General features: G+C 56.4%; 1 protein-coding gene across 2 annotated transcripts; it reads right to left on the bottom strand.

Moving 5' to 3' along the window:
- Positions 1-4,029: 4,029 nt before the first annotated feature.
- Positions 4,030-17,743, bottom strand: LOC102161330 (granulocyte-macrophage colony-stimulating factor receptor subunit alpha). 2 transcript variants are annotated; one of them, XM_021081394.1, is made up of 12 exons: positions 17,342-17,743; positions 15,210-15,303; positions 14,315-14,454; positions 12,936-13,062; positions 12,701-12,830; positions 11,869-12,053; positions 9,490-9,623; positions 8,987-9,010; positions 8,293-8,428; positions 6,610-6,712; positions 5,352-5,433; positions 4,030-4,949 (listed from the first exon to the last, which is right to left on the bottom strand). In XM_021081394.1, exons 2-12 carry the CDS (start codon positions 15,280-15,282, stop codon positions 4,860-4,862), a joined length of 1,224 nt encoding a protein of 407 aa, XP_020937053.1. In that variant the 5' UTR covers positions 15,283-15,303; positions 17,342-17,743; the 3' UTR covers positions 4,030-4,859. The 2 variants fall into 2 exon arrangements, with proteins under 2 accessions (XP_020937053.1, XP_020937054.1); XM_021081395.1 differs by lacking the exons at positions 14,315-14,454; positions 17,342-17,743.
- Positions 17,744-21,907: the final 4,164 nt, after the last annotated feature.

Raw genomic sequence — 21,907 nt, 5'->3', positions numbered from 1 at the left:
AGTCAGGGTCTTCACCGGCCGAGCCACAGCGGGAACTCCTAGGCTATTCTCAGCATCGTAGGGTACAGGTGTGCTCAGGTGCCGGCCCCGTGGGGTACATTAATTAAGTCTGACGTGAGGCCCCATGGAGGTCTATGCACGCACATGGGGGTATGACTACAACCCCTGGACTCCAGCAAGGGACTATTTGGTACGTGCGTCTTTGCTTCAGTTTGGTTTTGGCTTCACCTGCTGCAGGAGGAAGTTCCCAGGCCAGGGACTGCACCTGCACTGCTGTTGGGACCTGCTCCAGAGCCACAGGCAGGCCAGACCCGTAACCCGCGGCAGCACAAGGGACCGCGTGTCACACCCGATTAGATGTCTGTCAGGTGCACCACGGTGTGACACCTGAGCACACCTGTACCCAGGGATTATACCCATATCCCAGGAGTTCCCCTAATGGCTCAGTGGGTAAAGAACCTGATTAGCATCCATGGGGACACACTGTGTATGTGTGTGCGTGCGTTGAAGAGAAAAGCTTGTGTCTCTTGTGTGAACGTGTGCAAACCGCCCGTCTGCCGGGAGAGCGTCAGACGGGGTAACAGGACATCTTGGCCCGTCACCCTGCGGCCTGTGGTGTGGACACAGCTGCGTCCAGCTGGTCCATCCTGAGGACAGACCTTGAAGTTCCTCAGGCTGCCGCCCCCCCTCCCCAGGGTGGCCCCAAGTCCCAGTTCTCTAGCTTCTCCAGCCCCGACCCCTGCCTGGTCTGAAGCACTTGGGAACCTCTGTTTGTGGGGGAGAATCTTATCTCGTCTCCCCTCCAGAACTGCAGAGAGGGTCTCCTTTCTTGAAGCGGGGGGGTCTCAGCTGCTGCCCTGCCCCCCGCACCCCATGGGCGTCGCACGGTGTTCTCTGCAGCTGGTCAGCAGGCGGTCCCAGCACAGCCCTGGGGAAGCTGGGCTGGGGCTGCAAAGGGCACCTCTTGGGGTGGGGGTGGGGAGCAAACACAGCTTGGGCTTGAGCAGGGCTGGGGGCGGGTCTCAGACACCCCTGCCCCAAACCGCAACTCCCCCCGGGGCAGCCTCACCACCTGGGAGGCCCAGGCAGCGAGGCTGGGAGCTCAACTGCCCTCCCTCGCTGGCCCACGCCCAGCTCTGCAAACCTGCAGGGCAGACCCATGGCGCTGGGGCTCCAGCACAGCGGGGCTGCCAACAGGCAGACCCTCGGGGGCCAGATCCTGGTACAAGGCTGGCTTCGTTCGTCCTCGGGGTCGGGCGAGCCAGGCGTCCGTGACCCTGTGGGTAGCCTGTGGGTTTCCCCGGAGAGGAGGGCCTTTCCGGATGAAGTTTCCCAGCAGAAACACATCCTGCCGCAGGGGCTGCCCTGCCCCCCAGGCAAGGACACTCTGTGTTCTGAGATTCCTGCTGGCCTGGCGCCCTGGACGTGGCAGGGTGAGGCGTGCCCTCTGCTCCCTGCGGGAACCAACAGACCTGTTGTCCCAGAGCTGTCCCCAGGCCTGGCGGCCACTGCTTCAGAAAACCAGCCAATGTCTAGTCCCAAGCTCGCTGCCTGCACGGGGTGGGGCCTTTCTGCCCCTTTCAACACCTGCACTCGGTGGATGTCAACTCCAAATTCATGTCCCATTGGCACGTGGGTGTTCCTGGGCCAGGGATTGAAGCCACACCACACAGCAACCCCAGTCACTCCTCTGACAACACCGGGTCCTTTACCCTCTGAACCACCAAGGAGCTCTTCTGGTTTTTAATTTGCATCCATCCTCCTGCATCAGAAGCTCCCGGGGGGCCAAGCCCACCACCCACTGGAGCTGATGACCCCAAGAGAAGCCCATTCTCCCGGGACCGGTTGTCACGGCCGGAGCTAGGGAACCTCCTGTAACCCCCGGCGAGTTATCTCCGGCGCCACCCTGGCGCAGCTCACTGGGGGGAGGTATCTTGGGGTCACAGGCGCTGCGTCCACGGTGATAACGAGTTTCCCTCCCATCGACAGCCTCCCCTTTCCTATCTTCTCAAAGCCCCACAAGGCTTTCGCAAGAGCTTTCCTCTGAGCTTGGCCCCAGCCCAACCCTCGAAGTTTTGAAATCACATCAGCAGCTGCCGCCTCTTGTGAAATGCCCATTTCTTCGAAGGTTTGCCTTCGGATGGGGTTCAGCATCCCAGGAAATCGGGAAGCGGGCACCTTTTCTGCGTCTGCAGGGGCGTCTCTGCCCACGTCCGCACACCCCCGGCGGGCAGCCCCGGTGAGCCTGGCCTGGCGGCGAGGTCGGCCTCTTCCCGGGGTGGCCCAGCCCAGATGGCTACGACGTGCCGAGCCGGTGGAGAGATGCAGCAGAGGGCTGTGGTTGTCAGCAGGTGTTTCCATTCTCCTCCCCTGCCTTTACCTCCTTCTGCCCCTGGCGGAGGAAGGGCAGGGAGGGCGGGTGTCTTCGTCCTGCATATTGAGATATGGGGGTGCCTGATGTCAGCCACCGTGGGGGCACTGGTGACTATTTTCCTCCATGAATGTGCTCAGCTTTAACGCTGTGTGTGTGTGTGTGGGGGGGCAGTGAGAGAGAGAGAAAAGAAACAACCCAAACGTCCATCAGTGGATGATGGATGGATGGACGGGTGGTTGGGTGGGTAGATGGACGGGTGGTTGGGTGGGTAGATGGGTGGATGGATGGGTGGGTGAATGGATGGTTGGGTGGGTGAATGGATGGTTGGGTGGGTGAATGGATGGTTGGGTGGGTGAATGGATGATGGATGGATGGATGGGTGGTTGGGTGGGTAGATGGATGGATGGGTGGACGAGTGGGTGGTGGATGGATGATGAACAGATGATGGATGATGGATGGATGGATAAACAGAATGGGGTCCCTCCACACAGTGGACAACGATGCAGCCGTGAAAAGGAGGGGAGCTTGGACACAGGCTGCCTCTGGATGGACCTTGAACCCACGATGCCTGGTGAGAGAAGCCAGACGCAGAAGGACACACCCTGTGGGATTCCATGGAGAGGAAATGTCCAGAACAGACAAGTCCACAGGGAAAGGAAGAGGGTTCATGGTGCCAGGGGCTGGGGCTGGGGCTGGGCGAGTGACAGCTCGTGGGAATGGGGTCTCCTTGGGGGGGATGAGAAGTGGATAGAGGTGGTGGTTGTACAATATTGTAAATGTGCTAAATACCATCAAGACTGAAGAGAGACAGAGAGAGACAGAGAGAGAGGGAGAGGAATAGTCAAAGAAGAAAGAGAGAAAAAAAAAAAAACAGAGAGAGGGAGGGCAATAGAAAAATGTTCTGCTCTTCTTTCTTTTTTTGGCTCTTCTTTCCTTAAAAAAAAATGATTTGGGGAAAATATTGCGAAGCTCTCCCAGATGGCACGATGCCTTCGAAGCACCTGTGTCACGTTCTGGTCCCTCCAGAGTCCCCTGCACCCCTGCCCCCTCTCCACCGAGCTGCGGCGTATCCAGGAAGTGTTTCTGAGACAGAAGGAGGTGTCCTTGCAGAATTGCCAGTGCCCTGGCTCCTGGGTGAACGGCAGCCTGGAGGGGCCAGTGGAGCCTGGAGCAGGGGCAGCGCCAGGCCTGGGGGCTGGGGGCTGGGGCCGGGGGCCGGGGGCGCGGGGTCCATGGCTTGATGAGAATCCCTGATCTGCCCTGCGTCTGCCTACCCCTTACAGCTTTTTTTTTTTTTTTTTCCCTTTTGAGGGGCACACCTGCAGCACATGGAAGTTCCCAGGCTAGGGGTCGAATGGGAGCTGCGGCCGCCGGCCTACACCACAGCCACAGCAACACAGGATCCGAGCCACTCCTGCGACCTACACCACAGCTCACGGCATCGCCAGATCCTTAACCCATGGAGCGAGGCCAGGGATCGAACCCACATCCTCAGGGACACTATCCCAGGTTCTTAGCCATCAAAGGGAACCCCTCACCCCAACTTCTGCCTGAGGATTTTCACATCCATGGGGACGCCCCCCTCCCATCCCCCCAAATCCCCCCTTGCGGAGAGTCTCTCAATAGCAATTACGATGTGGACAATCCAGGGCATATAACCAATATTTTATTTTATTTTTGTTTTATTTTTGGCTGCACCCGCAGCATGCGGAAGTTCCCGGGCCAGGACCGAACCTGAGCCACAGCAGTCAGCAGAGCCGCAGCAGTGACAACACCGGCTCCTCAATCCGCTGAGCCACCAGGGAATGGCACCCCCATCTTACAGTACATGGAGCGTCACCTTAACTCGTGGCGACCCACTGTATTGTAACCTTAAGTTAAATAACCTCGTTCATAAAGGGTTCTCGATAAAATGCATAGTTTGCTGGAAGGGGAAGACACGCAGGAACCAGAGCAGCAAAGGAACCCACAGAGGCCACGCCATGCACACCCGGCAAGCGCATCTGCGGGGCAAGGGCTCTCTCCCTCCTCCTCTGCGGACCAGCATCCGCCAGGAACTTGAACCACGAAGCTGTGCCCACAGGCAACCCCTGCGATGCCCTAACACCCGATCGCGTGTGTGTTTATTTCGCCCCCTTGTGGGCGGGCTGCGCAGTGCGGACAGGTGACTCCCGAGTTGTCTGTCCCCAAGTCTGTGCCGCTGCGGACAATCTGGACCGCTGTGTGTGGGACTCATCCTCTTCCACCTGCCGGGCGCGTCCAAGCTGGGGGCCAGGTCCATCCCTCGGGCGCCGGGGGGCGGGGGGCGGGGTCGCGGGTGGGGCGCGGGAACCTGCGGGGCGGCGGCTGCAGACTGAGTCCATGCAAGGGGCGGGGGCCGGCGAGGGGCCCGCGCCGAGTCCTATCGCTGATGCAGCAGAGGGCCCACTGCGGCGGCGTTTTCGTAAGGACTGGGGTGCGGGGCCCGACCCAGCACCTCCAGGTCTCAGCGGGCAAAGCACCGCGTTTCTTCCACTGTGAGGATGTCCTCGGGGTCCTGCGAGCCCGGCGCGGGGTGGCCCCCGTCCCAGGCCGTCTGCGAGAGAGGACAGCACACGGGTTGGACCAGCTCTTCATTCCGAGGAGGGGGGAGAGGGAGAGGGGGAGGGGAGGGGGGAGGAGAGAGAGGAGGGGGGGAGGGGGGAGAGGGAAAGAAAGAGAGAGAGAACCACACTCAAAGAGGAGCCCTACGGAAATAGGTCACATTGTTGGGGTTCCTCGACTTTGCTGCGGGTTTTGGCTTTTGGGCTGCAGGCTTGGAAGGAGGGGCTTCAGCGGTGCAGGCGGCTGGAGGGCCAAACCCCCCACCTCCTCCCGCCACCACCCTTGCCAGGGCCCCCTCAGCGAGCAGAGACCCTTCCGGCCCCACCTCCAAAGAGGCGAACCCCGGCTTCTCAAAGGTGGTGGCCAGAACCAGAAGCCACCCGGTGTCACTCACCTCCAGGTTGGACATGAAGGAGCTCGCCAGGTCCTGCTTCACCTGCGGGATGGGCGGGAACAGCTTTTGCTTCAGAGAGAACCTGGCAGGAAAAGGGCCAAAGATGTGGACGGCAAGAGAGGCTGGCTTGGCCTTCTGGTCCCCAAGGCGTGGCACCTGTCCCATCCTGGAGAAACCCAGGATCCCACCAGCCACTCTGCTCAAAGTCAGTGGTGAGGCTGGTGTGACCCCAGGGCCCTTTCGAGGGCCCTCAACTGTCCCCCAAGGCCCCGGAACCTGCTACGAATCCCCAAGTAACCACAGGATACCCCGAGTTATCACAAGGGTCCCCATGAGGCTGCAATCGTGATGGGAACCCCCAGGCGCCACTAGCACCCCACACTCTCCATCACCGACTTTGGTCCCCGTGTGTCAAACAGTCCTGGGGCTTTGCCCTGGAGATGGGATGGGCCCCCATCCCGCCAGGCTTGCCCAGCAGCAGCCTGGTTCTGGTCACCCCAGGTGGGCATATCCTGCACAGGCATCATCAGGCAGCCGGTACAGGGCACAGAGCCTAAATCTTCAGCGAGTTGATGCCACAGCCCCATCTGAGCCGGAGGCCACCCCCCCCCCCAACCCGTGCCTCAAACCAGGAAACTGGAGCTGGAGAAACGGTCGGTCCGTGGTGCTCGGCTGCTGCCCCCGTGTGGTGGCTGTGACCCATAGTCGGCCTCCATCGCAGTCCCCAGTCAGGCAGTCAGGGGACACCCAGCGTCCGTTTCCTAATGGTGACGCAGGGGACAGAGCCTCACCGGTGCCGAGCTCAGGGCCACTCCGCCACGTGACGTCCCCAACCTGTCATCCGGTCACCTGTGTGCTCCTTGCAAAAACTCCAGGCTTTTTTTTTTTTTTTTTTTTTGGAAAGCTCTTATGTTAACGCTCGTTCTTCTGGGCATAAAATCGTGACTGAGTTTTGCAGGGAGCGTGCAGACCCCACACCTACAGAGGGTCAGATTCTCCCAGGACCCGCCGGCCGTGGGAGGAGAACCGGAGTGGATATGTGGCCCCATTATGGCGTGATCTCAGGTGGCAGAAGCCCGGCCGTCCGCTGTTCCCCCGGCTCTGGCTTCAGCAACCTCGAATCGGCCTTTTGAGCCTGGATTTCTGGCCGTTCCTTGTGCATGGGGTGACACCCCCACTCCCACCCCGTGTGGCCTTTTGTGGCCGGCCTCCTGCACAGACCATGGTGTCTGGGGTGGGTGGGTGGGTGGGGCGTTACCTTTTACAGAGAAACATCAGGCCCATGCTGAACAAAGCCACCGCCCCCACCAGCAGCCCGACCAGGATGACAAGGAATCTGCCGAAATCCTTTTCAGGGAAGCCTGATGGGGCAGACAAGCAGAGGGTCAGAAGTGACCAGGGGGTCATCTTCGTGCCCCCACCCCCACTATCAGACTGCGGGGTAGGGGAAGCAGGGCTGGAGCAAAAGAGAAAAGAACTTTCAGACACAGGGACCCAAGGGAAGTGGGAATGTTGGCACTGTTCTAGGATCCCATGCCCATCTCACCCGACCTCTTCTCATTGTCCCCATCCAGTGCCCCCTCCCTCTCGTGAGAGAGGACCCACCAAATACATTTCCACCAGGGCAAAGTGGATACCGCACAATGCCTTCCTTCTTAATACATAGTTACTCTCAACACTGTACTGCATAGCCAAAGGAATGAATGTCTAATTGTGAAATGTCAAGGCTGGAACGAAGGTGGTTGTGTGTATGAGTTGTTTGTGTTTTAATTGCAAATGAGACAAGCACACCACTGTGTGTGGAAGGGATGGTCAACACGGACTTGCTGTGCAGCACAGAGAATTCTAGTCAACATCCTGTGCTCACCTATGTGGGAAAAGAGCCTGAAAAAGAATGGATGTGGGCACATGTAGAAGTGAATCACTCTGTTGTGCAGCACAAATGATCACAATCTTGTAAGGCAACTCTACTTCAATAAAACGTGTTTAAAAAAAAAATTGCAAATGAGGCTTTCTCTTGGGAACTCGGACTTGACAGGTGGGCTCCAGAGTTCTGCGAGGCGTGAACCACTGCCCACGAGGAAGGAAGCTCGCACGTGGATTTGGCGCCTCCTCTCTGCGGTGAGAGTGGGGCAGCCCTATGGCTTTTAGGCATTCAGCAGGTGCATACTTAGAGCTCATGCCCTGTTGGCTTCCAGGGGGTCCAGCCATGGCTCCTGTGGTCCTACGGGGCAGGCATGCAGGGAGTCTGGACCACAAAGCTCACGGGGGCAGCTCTGGGCACCTCCCTGCCAGGAGCCATGCCAGCCATGCCCAGCGATGCTCACTGTCACACGTCCAGGCCATTCCCTGTGTGATTGCCCCCGCCTCTCCCATGAAGGAGGAGGGCCCCCTGGAGGGCAGACAGAGCCCCCCATGGGGGGAGAAAAGTGTGAACAGCCTGGCTGGCTCCCGGAGGGTGGCTTTCCTGGGCTGGGGGCCTTAGAGACACCCCAGTGGGGTTGCAGCAAGATGACCCCAGAGCGGCCTGTGTCCGTGTGGTTGCATCAAGGAAGGCCTCCCATAGTGAACCCAGAAAGGTCAGAGTAGGGGGTGCAGGAAAGCAGACACGCTGTGGATGGTGTATTTGATCAGACGGCCCGCCCAAGCCATCCCTGGGGCCTCGGCTGGGAGGGGCCCTGCAGTTGGCTCAGCGGACCCCCAAAAGATGTGCCCCTCCTCTAAACTCTGAAAACGGGGCCTTATTGGGAAACAGGGTCTTTGCAGGTGTGATGGAGTGAGGAGTCTGGAGGAGGTCCTCCTGGATGAGGGGGGCCCTCCAGCCAAGGACAGTGGCCTCCTAAGAGCCAGAGGAGGAGGCTCGGGCAGCAGAATTCACAGGCTCAATCTCCCTCCGTCCCGGCCGCCCGTCAGGGTCCACAGGCATTTCCGGGAGTCTCACCGAAAGAGCAGGCGGCGCTCCAGTCACTCCACATGGTCCCGTAGGCGTGCCTCACGCGCACGCGCAGGGTGTGCTCCCCCGTCACAGTGGCGCCTGGCAGCAGGTACTTATTTTCGTCTTCTCCTCTTTGGAAAACCTTTCGAAGACATACAGAGCCAGGGTCACGGGCGGTGGTGACAAACGCTGGGCTGTGTGCAGGGGGGAGGCAGGGCTGCGACCTTGGCAGGAAGGTGACCTTTCCGTGTCTCCTGCTGGGGGCGGGCCGGGGTGGGGGGGAGTCCCTTAAGGGGCTTCGGCATCTGCAGGTGGAGCCGGTCCCCACCTGGGGTCACAGCTATGAGTCTCTGACATGTGGTGGGCAGGTCCTCACGCCCGTGGGAAGTGGGTCGGGATTGTTCTGATTCCACAGAGGACGAGGAGGCAGCAACTGGACTCGGACGCCCGTGGATGCGACGCCGTGCTGCTCCGGGGACCCCAGCTGTCACTTTTTCTCCCACCCTGGGGACAGCACGGCGGTCCCTGGACAGCTCAGGGGTGTCCTTGTGGACAATGGATACCTCTCCATCCACAGGGGGCCTCTCCGTGGGAGGCAAACCTGTGGACCATCTGCTAAAGGGGCAGAGGGGGGCCCAGGCTGAGCGGAGCTGTGCTGCCCACCGAGAGCTGTGGGATGCACAGAGGGGGAGATACTCACGGGTTCCCCCTTGGAGACGCTGCCCTGAAAAGAGAAGGGGAAGACGATGAGGGGCTTTCTCCATCTTCAAACAGAGCCCCTCCCAACCCAGGGGTGGCACGAAGCTTATTATAAGCGTAAGGGGGATTTTTTTTTTAATTAAAAAAATCAAGAATAAAGAAAAGAGCGGGAGTTCCGATCGTGGCTCCGTGGTTAATAAACCCGACTGGTATCCATGAGGATGTAGGTTTGATCCCTGGCCTCGCTCAGCGGGTTAAGGATCCCACATGGCTGTGGGCACAGCTCCAATGCAACCCCTTGCCTGGGAACTTCCATCGGCTGCAGGTGCTGCTCTAAAAAAAAAAAAAAAAAAAGAAAGAAAAAGAAGGAACAGCATTTTCAGGACAAAGAGACAGTAAAGGTACAAACACAGCACAGACTTTTGGAGCCAAGCGTTAGCTTCTCATGCGTGAGGCTTCCGCTCCAAGGGGGAGCGCAGAAGGCAGGACGCTCGGGGCCTGAACCTTTCTCTGCACGTCCACTTCGTAGCACAGGATGTGATGGGAAAGGTGGAATCGGATCTTGGGGTTGTCCCACCGTATGATGTAATAGGACACATTGTAGGTGACCGAGACATTGGCTGGTGGGTTATACTTTTCTGAGAAGAAATGCAAAGAGGCCTCAGGTGAGACATCTACGAGGCGGAGGCGTCCATGACCTGGGACCCTGCAGAAGCATCCCCGTCGATCCTGGAAGAGAAGGCGACGGGCGCGCCAGGCCCGAGACCCGGGCTGTCCCCTCCCTGCTGCAAGCGCCTGTCCTGGCCGAGCCCCAGCCTCTGCCTCCAGGTCGTGGAATGGCCGGGATCCGGGCAGAGACGTCGGCCTCCGGGACTTCCTATGACCCACGGGACGGAGGTTGGCTGGCGTTTACGTGGAGGTCTCAGGGGAGTCACCTGCGTGCCCAGCCTAAGGAAGACACGCCAACTGGCACTCCGGGTGGGCTGGACCTGGGCGTTTTGAGGATGGAAAGACTCCCAGAAGTCGGCTTCTGAGAGCCCCTCCTCTGCCAGGGACTGCAGATGGCAGTGTCCTTCTAAGAGACGGAAGAGGAGACCCAAACGCAGATGAGAAGCCACGGGGAGGGTCACCCAAGCTCAGGACAGGAGGTCCACGGACAAGTAGGGGGCAGTGGCCCCTGTTCCCATGCTCAGATCTCAAAGACCCCAGGGCCCTTCCAGGCCTCAAGTCTGGTGGACGCGGCTCAGCCGGGAGACGGCGCCTTTGCTACCGAGCATGTCTGGTTTATTTGCGGAGTCCAAATCTGAAAATTCGCCTGCGCCTCAAACACAGCCTGGAACCCCCAGATCAGCACCCGCGGAGCTTCAGCAGTTATTTTCCAGAAGGTGGCATGAAATGGGAGTCGCCCAACAGGGGTGTCCCCAGCGGAGGTTCCGCAGCTCAGACGGCACACAGGTGCTCTTTCCATGGCTGGTCGGGTACCGCGTTTCCCACGCTTCTGTGCTTTGCGTCGCCCGTGTCACCGTTATAAACATCCCCCCAAGCACAGCACTCAAATTCTGTCTGGTGCTCCTGAAAGGCACCAGAGTGTCCCCCCCACATAGGACACTTTGGGAGTTCCTGTTGTGGCTCAGCGGGTTAAGAACCCAACTAGTATCCATGGGAAGTGGGTTTGATCCCTGGCCTGACTCGGTGGGTTAAGGATCCCGCATTGCTGTCGCTGTGGCGTAGGCTGGCACCTGCAGCTCCATGTCGACCCCTAGCCTGGGAACCTCCATATGTTCTGGGTGAGGCCCTAAAAAGGAAAAAAAAAAATGACACTTTGGCATGAGGGTTATTTATGCCTGAAGGCAACTGAGAAGCAACACGTACAGAAAGAACTCATTCCCAAACTGCCTTTATCTGACTAAAAGCAGAAACTCCTGAGCAATGAGGGCTTCCATGAGTTCTCTCTCTGGGAAAGCTTGTTTTTTTTTTTTTTTCCCCTTTGGCTACACCAGTGGCATGTGGAAGAGCCCAGGCCAGGGATGGGACCTGAGCCGCAGCTGCCGCCCGAGCCATTGCAATGGCAACGCCGGATCGTTAACCCACTGTGCCTCAGAAGAACTCCCGGGGAAGCTTAGCGACTGTGAAAACGATGGAAAAATCAGCACTGAGATGAATCTGCATAAACGTTACGAAAATAACCCTTATCTTCCCTGAGTGTACACATGCATTTTATCACCTCCAGAAGCTCAAATTCCCTTCCCTTTGTCTGATCCCGTCTTCGCAATGTATCACTCTTTATTAAAATAGCATGTACATCCCTGAGTCTAACCACTCGTGAGGGGTGTTACTGTTATTTCATTTCTGTGGACCCCCGCCCATGCCAGTAGAAATTAAAATTAAACTTGCAGGCTTTTCTTCTGTTGATCCATTGCCAATTTAATTTGCATGCCCCTTTCACTGCACATAAGAGGGTAGAGGAAACTTTTTTTTTCCTATCAGTCCTAAGCACAGGAAGGCTGCGACCTGCCTTATGGTGGAAGAATCCATGCATTGGATAAGCTGATGAAAATGTTGTGACCGGAGGCTAACCCTGTGTTTCCCCGAGCAGCCAGGAATCAGTAGTTACTAATTCGGGGTTGGCGAGGTGTTTCTAGAACTTGTGATCACCAAAAACATGAATCCCTTGTACCTTGCATGTTTCACGGGTGCCAAAAATGCAGGCGTCCCACCCCAAGGGACAGCTAGGAGCAGCCTAGCTCCCTGTGTGCGTCTTTCCCAGAGCCTAAATCTAGATGCTGCATCTTGCCGAGGCCAGTGTGGGACCCAGCACATGGTCCACACATCGGGCGACTCGCAGAAGGGGCAGAATACTGCCAGAGGAGGCCACTGTCTTACCTATATCCTTGCCTACAAAGGGAATCGAGTCCAGAAATTGGATGGCGGTCTCGTTGCTGGTGCCGTTCAGCAGGAAGAAGTAATTGTCCGTGTTGTGGGGCTCGTCGAGGTTCTCGAAGTGGCAGCCCACCCGCGTCCCCGTGGAATCAAGGATGTACCAGCTGCATTCTGACACGTTGCCATGACTGCGATTGCAAGACGGGCATCAGGGAGGGAGTTCCCATGCTGGGCCCAGTGGGTTAACAGCCCAGTACAGCATCCATGAGGATGCAGGTTTGACCCCTGGCCTCGCTCACTGGGTGGGTCAAGGGTCCAGCGTTGTCACGAGCTGTGATGTAGGTCGCAGATACAGCTCGGATCTGGCGTTGCTGTGGCTGTGCTATAGGCCACCAGCTGCAGCTCTGACTCAGCCCCTAGCCTGGGAACCTCCATATGCTGCAGGTGTGGCCCTAACAGGAAAAAAAAAGAAAAAGCAAAACAAAGAACTAAAAATAGGAGTTCCGTGGTGGCCTCGTAGATTAAGGATCTGGCACTGTCACTGCTGTGGGGCGGGTTTGTTCACTGGCCAAGGAGCTTCTGCATGCCATGGGCAAGAAGAAAAAAAAAAAGATTAAATTGCTAATTTCCTGACACTTTCCGACTGGGGGAGGGTGGACAGCTTGGCGCCGGGAGCCCGCTGAAGGTGACCGGGACACGGGCGTTTTCCTCTGGGATTTGGGGGAGCCTTTAGAGAGATGCCCCTGGACCCGGAGGAAGCGTGTCTGGGCTGTGGCTCATTCGGCAGGTAACGCTCCCACCCCCAGCGAGGCCCCCGCTCCCGGGCACGGCTTACAGGGATGCCCACATGTAGAGGTGGTAGCTGACGTCGGCCGGTGCGGCTGGGCCCGGCATCCAGCTGCAGTTCATGAAGCGGATGTTGTAGATAAGACAGGACAGGTTTGTGCCTCCGGAACCTTCTTTGCCTGGAAAGACAGCCACAGACCCTCACGGCGGCCCCGCCAGCACCTGCGCCCCGCCGGACCCATGGGTGCCACGAACGGGAGGAAGCCGTGGGGGGGCGCGGTCACCTGGGTTGGGAATGGTCAGGAACTCCTGGTACACCTGCCCATCTGCGGTGACATTCACGGTCAGGTTGGCCCCCCTGTGCACCAAGTGGTTGACAAAGGTGCAGGCGTAGGAGTTGTCGTCGGAGACCTGGAAGAGGCGGAGCCAAGGGTAAATACGCCACCTGAGCTTCAGGCTCCTTGGCCCGACACACAATCCCGAGACCATTGCAGGAGGCAGGGGGCCTCTGACCAAAACCCCTCCTTTTGATCGAGGTACAGCTGATGCACTCACTCTATGATGCAAGTTTCAGGTGTATGACATAGTGATTCAATATTTTTAAACATGAAAAAGAATGTGGGAGTTCCCATCGTGGTTCAGCGGTAACAAACCCGACTCGAATCCATGAGGACCCAGGTTCAATCCCTGGCCTCGCTCAGTGGGTTAAGGATCTGGCATGGCTGTGAGCTGTGGTGTAGGTCGCAGATGTGGCTCGGATTGTGGTAGAGGCAAGTGCAGCTTCCATTTGACCCCGAGCCTTGGGACCCTCCGTATGTCGCCAGTGTGACCCTAAAAAGAAAAAGAAAAAAAAATGTATAACTCTGAGGGACCCCGTGAGTGGCTGCTAGACCCAGGCACGGCCTGTCCCTCCCTGGAAGCCGAGACCTGCTGTCTCGGGCTCATCTCAAATTCAGCCTCACGGAAAACCCACATCTGAGCCAAAATTCCGAGTCTGCAAAAAATCCTTTACTTCCTCATTTAAAAAAAAAAAAAAGGCAGAATTGGCTTCTCCCTCCTTCGGATTATTTTCAACTGAAGGAGGCAGTGAGAATCAACAACTGCAGGACGAGTTTGCTAACGCCCCTTCTCTGCGTGAAAGCAGGCATAGGCTGCCCTTTGGGAAGGTGGTAAAAACACCGCCCTGGCCTGTGGAGAGTGGCCTGTGTAACTTAGACGGAGAGCCCCCGCAGGAAGATCTTATCAAAGAACCTTTATCGTCCCTTAGTTTCCCCACATAGGTAGCAGTCCTTTCCCGTAATTTACCAGCCCTCAGAGCAAACATCTTTCCTTTTGTTTCCTCCTGTCTTCAAAAAGTGTTGCCCTTTGTCAGAATGACACCGAAACTCCCTGGTCTGATCACTTCTTTGGGTTTTCCCCTCTTTTCTGTAAAGCTTCATGGGTGTCAAAATTACACATAGGAACAAAGCAGAATGCCTCTTCTCCTGCTGATCTGCCCTTTGTGCACTTAATTTGCAGACCCCGTCACTGAACCTAAGAGGATGGAAAATGTGTTCTCCTCCCCCACGAGAACATTAGGAATGGGAGGCTCAAGACACATTTTTTCAGGAAAGTTTAAGCTGTCTAGAAGCAAAGCCACAGGGCATGACCCATGAGCAGCCACCTCTACGGTTGGTCTGATGGGATCCTCGAATGGGATGTCAATTATACATTCTTGCTGAGTCACGTTTCTCCTGGAATTCCAGGTTAAGATTTTTTTCCTTTTATCTAGTTTCGTATTTATAATAGGAGATTCCTTCTGTGCTGTAATTTAAAAAAAAGAAAAAGAACAGTTAACGAGAGTCAGTTCCCCCCTCCCACTCCTGCCCCCAGGCGACATCATAATTACAGCTGAGGGGAGATGTTTTGCAGGTATCACGGTTGGGTCTGTGTTTGTTTGTTTGCTTTTTGTTTTGTTTCTTCCTTTATCAAGGCCAATTTGGCCTAATTAGCCATTTAATTACATTGGAAATTTTTTTTTTCTTTTTAGGGTCACACCCACGGCATATGGAAGTTTCCAGGCTGGGTGTTGCATTGGAGCTGCAGCTGCTGGCCTAGGCCATGGCCACAGCAACGTGGTATATGAGAGGGGCCTGCAACCTACACCAAAGCTCACTGCAAGGCCAGATCCTTCACCCACTGAGCAAAGCCGGGGATCAAACCCCAATCTTCATAGATACTATCTATGTTCTTAACCTGCTGAGCCACAGTGGGAATTCCCTAAATTGAGTGTCTTATTGAAGTATGGTCGATGTAGAGTATTATAAAAGTTGCAGATGTACCCTATAGCAAATCCTAATTTTTTAAGGTTATATTCCATTTATAGCTACAAAATATTAGCTATATTCCCTGTGCTAGGCAGCATATCTTCGTAGCTTATTTCAGTCCTAATGGTGGGTACCCTTTCGTCCCCTTCCCCTATTGTGCCCCTCCCCCACCTTTGCCCCTTTCAAGCCTTAGGGGTGCCGCAGCCCCACCACGTCACAGATGCCAGCATTCAAGGACTGGCCGACACTTACCCAATTGTGAGTCTACAAAGCATGCTGAGTTCACGAGCACCAGGAGGCTTACAAAATTCAACGGGCTCACCATGCCGCAGCCCCACAGCTGGACCTAAACAGCCAAAGAAGAGACAGCAGCTCAGGACGTCTGATTTCAACCAAGGAAGGCGCCCTTTCTTCTTAGCACAACCCCCGGGGGAGTCCCCAGGAATCAGAATCTATCTGTCGGAGCCTCTGTGAGTAGAGGAAAAGGTTAGGCCCAAGGCACTTGGCTCAGGGACAGACAGTTACCTCACAGCCCAGAGAGGCTGCTGTGAACCGGTATCCTCATCACACATCCCTTTCTTTTTTCCCTGGGAGCCTCACCTCTCCTGCTCCTCTACAGGGTTCTTAGGTGGTTCATGAGGTCCTATTTGGTCTACAAATATCCCATCAGAGCTTAGTGTGGTTACTATCCTCCTACACCCTTGAGGCATCAGGTAAAATCAGTCCCCTTTTAAATTCTGCTTGAAACTCCCTCCAAGGCATTAGCAAGTTTAACATATATTCATGATGCCAACTCGAAGCAAACTTGGATTAAAGAAACATTTTCTGGGTGCCAACACCCCCCCCCAAATTTTTTCCCCTGGCCCACTATCATGGGCCATCTTTTGTGCACATTCCTACATGCGGAGATCCACTGAGAATGCCTGAGTTGGTATCAGGATTATGTTAAGCTGATATTCTCCTAAGTGGCCCCTAAGGGGCAGGAGAGGCCTCCAGTGAAAAGAAAAAGGGATGTATGATGAGCATGCTGGTCCACAGCAGCCACGTTGGGGCATGAGGCAACTCTGTCTGGCCCTGAGCCAAACGCATTGGTTCTGCCTTTTTCTTCTACTCGCAAAGGCCCTTTCAGGTAGGGACACCCCCAGCACCACGCTAGGGGAAGAACCAGGGCTTTGGAAGGTCTCCTCTGTCAGTGGCCTTGGGGTGAGGAGACTGGCCTGGGAATGACCTGGGTGGCCCAGGGGAGCCAGAGAGCTGCCTGTGTTGCAGAAACTGAGGGGGGCTTTGGAAGGTCTCCTCTGTCAGTGGCCTTGGGGTGAGGAGACTTGCCTGGGAATGATCTGGGTGGCCCAGGGGAGCCAGAGAGCTGCCTGTGTTGCAGAAACTGAGGGGCAAGAAGCCTTGGGAGGTGAGGCTGCACCTGGATGAAGCCACTGTGAGGCCAGGTGAGCTGGAAGCCTACAGGGAAACCAGGAGCCAGGTCAGGAGTGACCTTGGCACAGTTTTGGTGGAGCGGGTGGCTGAGGATGGTCCGTGTCTTTCGGGAAGTAAATGGTGTAGGGAGACCATTGGATCTCAGCATCAAGAGCTGGCCAAGGGGAGCAGCTCCGCGGGTTACGAACCCAGCTAGTATCCATGAAGATGCGGGTTGGATCCCTGGCCTCCGTCAGTAGGTTCAGGGTCAGGTGTTGCTGCAAGTCATGGCATAGGTTGTATACGTGCCTTGGAACCCCGTTGCCATGGAACCGTGGCTCAAGGAGGCAGGGAGATAACTGAGGCTTGTATTCCATCTTAGGCTCCCAAAGACGCCTCTCCAATATCCAGCCACCAGCTACCTTCTGGTGGCCCCCGGAGGCTTTCCAGCAAAGGCACGAAAGATTTCCCAGATTCTGAACACAACATGAGTCGCCCATTGTGTTAGTTTTATGAGGATGGAGTGACGGTGCCATCACTCCTGGCCTTCCCAGGTGAGATGCCATGCTTTTCTGGGTGTCACCAGAGCTGGGGAAAAGGTCCCTGAGTCAGACCCATGGATCAGAGTCCCCAAGTCCGGGGTTTGGGGGGTGGCATCTGTCTGGCGCAGGCGGGCGTCTGATACAAACCCTTGATGAAGTTACTGCTTAGAAACACCCCAAAGGAAACATGTCACTTGTAGACATGACACAGCACAGAGATGCAGGGCACACAGTGGCCGGGTCCCCTCAACACGGACACCCTGCCACGTCCGCCCAAGACTGTGTACAGCCATGCGGAAACCAGCTTCCCCAGAGGCTGAGTCCCTTCTCCTGCCCTCGAGTGATGCCGCCTTCTGTCCCATCCCAAACCAGTGCCGCCACCGGATTCAGCCAAAGCGACAGCCCTGAAGATGGGCAAGGTCAACCTACCTGTCGGCCAAATGTGGGGATCTTCCTCGGACCGTTTCGGGGGGCTCTTGAGGGCAGAGCCTGGTCCAGCTGGTGAGCGGGGTTGGGCAGGGCCTGAAGGCTCTGTGGGATGAAGGCACAGAGCAGAGGGGCCCGGGGGAGGGGGCGCCTTCCGAGAGGTGGGATTTCGGGGCGACCACAAGAAGGAGCCTGCTCGCTGAGACGTGCCCTCTGCACCGAAATGCTCTCGTTTGGCTTTTCTGTGTCACTGGTCTTCCGTAGGTCAGCGTCTGGAGAAATCCTTTATCTTCTATCAGCTGAGTCTCCCCCGTATGTGTGGCCACTGCAGCGTTATCTTCTGGGGGACAGGAAGCGTTCAGACGGTTGTTTTTTTTTTTTTTAATCAACCTCCCGAGGTTCCTGTTTTTGCAACAGGATCTCTCCGGGCCCTCCCGCCCTGACTCCCTCTGGGGTGGTCAAGGGGAATGAGGGTCCCCCCCACCCCTCCGCTGTGTCCTGCGTCTGTGACCTTTCCTGCCCCAGCGCATCCTCCCCGCCAAGGGGAGGTGATTCCCTCTCAGCTCCCAAGACGGCCCGCGGGCTGGGCGGGAAGCCCGAGCTGGGGAGGAAGATCTTCGGGCCTCAGCACCCAAGGAAAGACCCGCAAAGGCCCCCTTGATATAAAGGGTGCTGGAGTTCCCGTCGTGGCACAATGGTTAACGAATCCGACTAGGAACCGTGAGGTTGCCGGTTCGATCCCTGCCCTTGCTCAGTGGGTGAAGGACCCGGCGTTGCCGTGAGCTGTGGTGTGGGTCGCAGATGCGGCTCAGATCCTGTGTTGCTGTGGCTCTGGCGTAGGCCGGCGGCTACACCTCTGATTTGACCCGAGCCTGGGAACCTCCATATGCCGCGGGAGCGGCCCAAGAAATGGCAAAAAGACTAAATAAATAAATAAATAAATAAATAAAAATAAAGGGTGCTTCCGCGAGTTCCCGCTGTGGCTCAGTAGGTTAAGAACCCGACACAGGGTCCGTGGGAATTCAGCTTTGATCCCTGGCCTCGCTCGATCCGTGGCTTAAGGATCCAGTGTTGCCGTGAGCTGTGGTATAGGTCTCAGGTGCTCAGGTCAGGTGTTGCTGTGGCTGTGGTGGAGGCCAGTAGCTGCAGCTCTGATTCATCCCCCAGCGGGGAACTTCCCTATGCTGCAGGTGCGGCCCTCAAAAGAAGAAAAACGGTGGTGGTGGTGGGGGGTGCTTCCTGGCATGATGAAACCCAGCAGGGCCCTGTGGGCTCCTGGGCACAAGCCCCCCATGCCTTGTTTTTAGGGAATAAGCTTCAGCCCCCAGGCCCTTCCCCGAGCCCCAAAGGGCAGGTGCCCACAGGAGCTGATCTGGAAGGGAAGGGATGCAGAGACCCCGAGGGGCTGGCAGGGGACCACACTGCCGCCTGGGGGCAGGTCCTGGTTCCCCCTCAAGGGACACACACAGCAATGTCTTTGAGCTCTTCTGCAGAACTGAACCCCCAACAGATGAGAGCCAGAGGGATCGCATCCCTGACACGAAGACATTTCCAGACCAGGGACTGAACCTGTGCCACAGCCTCGACCTGAGATATAGCAGTGACAACGCCAGGCCCTTAACCGCTGAGCCACCAGGGAACTCCTGGCCGATCTTTTTAATGTGACCCGCAGGCCCTTGGTACCCAGTGGGTTTGGGTTGTATGTGTTCATTGCACCTTATTTTTAACTGTGAGCGAGGAAGGCGTGGCAGGGGGCACGGCAGCCGCGGAGTTTTTAGAACAGACGGTACACACGCACCACCAGGTCACGTGCGGGGTCCGGAAGCTTCAACTTTTTTTAAAAATTAAATTTAATTTGGAGTTCCCGCCGAGAAACAGTGGTCAAGAAAGTGACTGCAGTGGTTCGGGTGGCAGCTGCGGCTCGGATTCAATCTCTGGCCCAGGAACTTCCATATGCTGGGAGGGCGTCCCTAAAAAAAAAAAAAAGAAAAATCTGTATATAAAATAAACAACAAGCTCCTACGGTATAGTACAGGGCAGTCCACTCAATATCTGGTAATAACCTCTAATAGAAAATGATCTGAAAAAATCTATGTATGTATAACCAAATCAACTTCGTTTTGGTCGGCTTCCAACAGCGTGGGCAGAGAAGTGGACTCGAGGATTATTTAAGTATATCGCGATTTAAAATTATTGTAAGAATAGTAGTAATTCTTGATTATTTAAAACGTGCGTTATTGATTAGTAGAGGCTCTGGGAGACGGCCCATCTGCAAATTCTGTGTTCCTTCAGACATGAACTAGGAATATCAGAGTTCCCACTGTGCTTCTGGGGGTTAAGAACCTAACATAGTGTATAGTATCCATGAGGACACGGGTTCGATCCCTGGCCCCACTGAGTGGGCCAAGGATTCGGCATTGCCGTGAGCAGTGGTGTAAGTTGAACTTGTGGCTCAGGTCTTGTGTGGCTGCAGCTGTGGTGTAGACTTGCAGCTGCGATTCGACCCCCAGTCTGGGAACTTCTATATACCGCAGGTGTGGCCCTAAAAAAAAAAGAACTAAGGCCATGGCTGTTCCGTGGTGGCTCGGCGGGTTAAGGATCTGTCATTGCCACTGCTGAGGCTCGGGTCCCTGCCGTGCTGTGGCTGCATCCCTGGCTCGGGAACTTCCACATGCCTCGGGCATGACCAAAGAGCAAAAGAAAAAAGCAAAGCCAAAAAATAAAAAGGCCGGGAGTTCCCATCGTGGCTCAGTGGAAACACGTCTGACTAGTATACATGAGGACATGGGTTTGATCCCTGGCCTCACTGCGTGGGTTAAGGATCCTGCTGTTGCTGAGAGCTGTGGTGTACGGCACAGATGCAGCTCAGATCCCGGCGCTGCTGTGGCTGTGGTGTAGGCCGGCAGCTGTGGGGCTGATTTGACCCGTAGCCTGGGAACCTCCATATGCACGGGTGCAGCCCTAAAAATAAAAAATACAAATAAAAATGAAAAAAATTAAAAGGGCAGGCAACAGAGTCGCTACCATACCATGGGGTTTCATCTCTACAAAACTGCAGAGATGACACATCTGTGTCGCCTGCAAGGACAGGTGTGCCTGGCTGGGGGTGGGGCGGGGCACTGTAGGGAGGAACCCCATATGTGTGCCGGGTCACCCCTCCATCTGCAGAGTTTTCCCAAACCCCTCAGGAGGTCATTGATTCCAGGACACCTTGAATGAGCACCCTCCCAACGCCAGGACTTGGGAAGGAGGTCCGAGCCCTGGGGACCCTGAGCAGAGGGGGCTCCACTTCTCGGCTCCGACCTGTCAGGGCCCCCACAGGGTGCTCCGAAGGGAGACCCCGCTCCCAGGGGCTGCTGGTCTCCGGGTCCCCAGAGCTGCACTTCTGGCTCAGGGTCGGGATGTGTCCAGGGCGCCTGCGAGGGAGATGGGGCCCCCCAACCCCCGCCTTGGGGCCTGACTCAGGGAAGAGGAGGCTCGGGGCATGAGTCAGCCCGGCCACATCCTGACCCCCCCAAACCCACACAGCCGCCCACGGTAGTAGTGGGCCCAGCGTTGCCCCTGGACCCAGCAGGCGTCACGCACCATAGGGGGCTGTGACCTGGGTCCTGGGGGAGGGAGGGGCTCCCCGGGCCGCTGGGTCCTTCAAGTCAATCCCTGTCCCCCCTACCGGGGGGCTGGACACTGACCGGCAGAGGCCCCGAGCCAGAGCTGGAAAGAGCGCAAGTTGGCGGTGACTCACTTCGGCCTGCGGTCCTTCCGCCAGGGACATTCCCTGAACTGTCACTTTTCTGTGTGACCTCTCGTGTTGCGCAACCTGAAACACGACATCAGCCCAGACAGCGCTGTCCTTCCAAAGACCCTGACGCGCCTCGTGGTCTTTCTCCCTCGTCTTTTTAGGGCCCCACTTGGCGGCACAGGGACGTTCCCGGGCCGGGGGTCGCACGGGCGCTGCAGCTGCAGCTGCACCACCGCCTCAGCCACGTCAGCTCCTCCGCCCACCGAGCAAGACCAGGAATCGAACCCGCGTCCACATGGATCCTCGTCGTATATCTTCACCTGCTGAGCCACAGGGGCACGTCCTGGGTATTGGCCAGGAAGTAAGCAACCCTTTCTGCTGCTGGCCTGGCCCCTCCTTCCCGGGGCCAGAGCGTTACTAGCAGCAGCAGTATTAATACTCTTGAATGCTCTCATTGCTACTGGTACCACGATTAGTATGATCGAATATTATCATGACTCTTTGCACTAATGTTACTCCCTATGATGCTCACTCTTCACTGCGACTCATAGTACTTGGTTTTATTACTGCCAATAGTACTTACTACCGCTAGCATTATGTAACGTTATGATGAAATACTACTATCACTACTAATGTTATTTAGTATTATTACTATGGGAGTTCCCATTGCGGCTCAGCGGTAAGGAACCCAACTAACATCCACGCGGATGAGGGTTCAGCCCTGGCCTCGCTCAGTGGGTTAAGGACCAGGGTTCCTAACCTGGGAACCTCCGTGTGCCATGGCTGCAGCCCTACAAAAAATAGCAGTAGTAGTACGAATAGTACTTCAT

This window comes from Sus scrofa, unplaced genomic scaffold (assembly GCF_000003025.6).
Source record: "Sus scrofa isolate TJ Tabasco breed Duroc unplaced genomic scaffold, Sscrofa11.1 Contig1537, whole genome shotgun sequence".
In the NCBI taxonomy this organism is placed as follows: domain Eukaryota; kingdom Metazoa; phylum Chordata; class Mammalia; order Artiodactyla; family Suidae; genus Sus; species Sus scrofa.
The sequence above is the reverse complement of the archived record's forward strand: the minus strand, read 5'-3'. Positions and strand labels throughout refer to the sequence as shown.

Bases quoted from the DNA above. Each gene is read 5' to 3' on its own strand.
- LOC102161330 (XM_021081394.1), bottom strand. From the start codon at position 15,282: ATGGTGAGCCCGTTGAATTTTGTAAGCCTCCTGGTGCTCGTGAACTCA. The intron at 14,455-15,209 runs GTAAGTGTCGGC...TTTAAATTACAG, and splicing joins CTTTGTAGACTCACAATTGG to CACAGAAGGAATCTCCTATT. The intron at 12,831-12,935 runs GTGACCGCGCCC...CTGTCTTTCCAG, and splicing joins CCTGACCATTCCCAACCCAG to GCAAAGAAGGTTCCGGAGGC.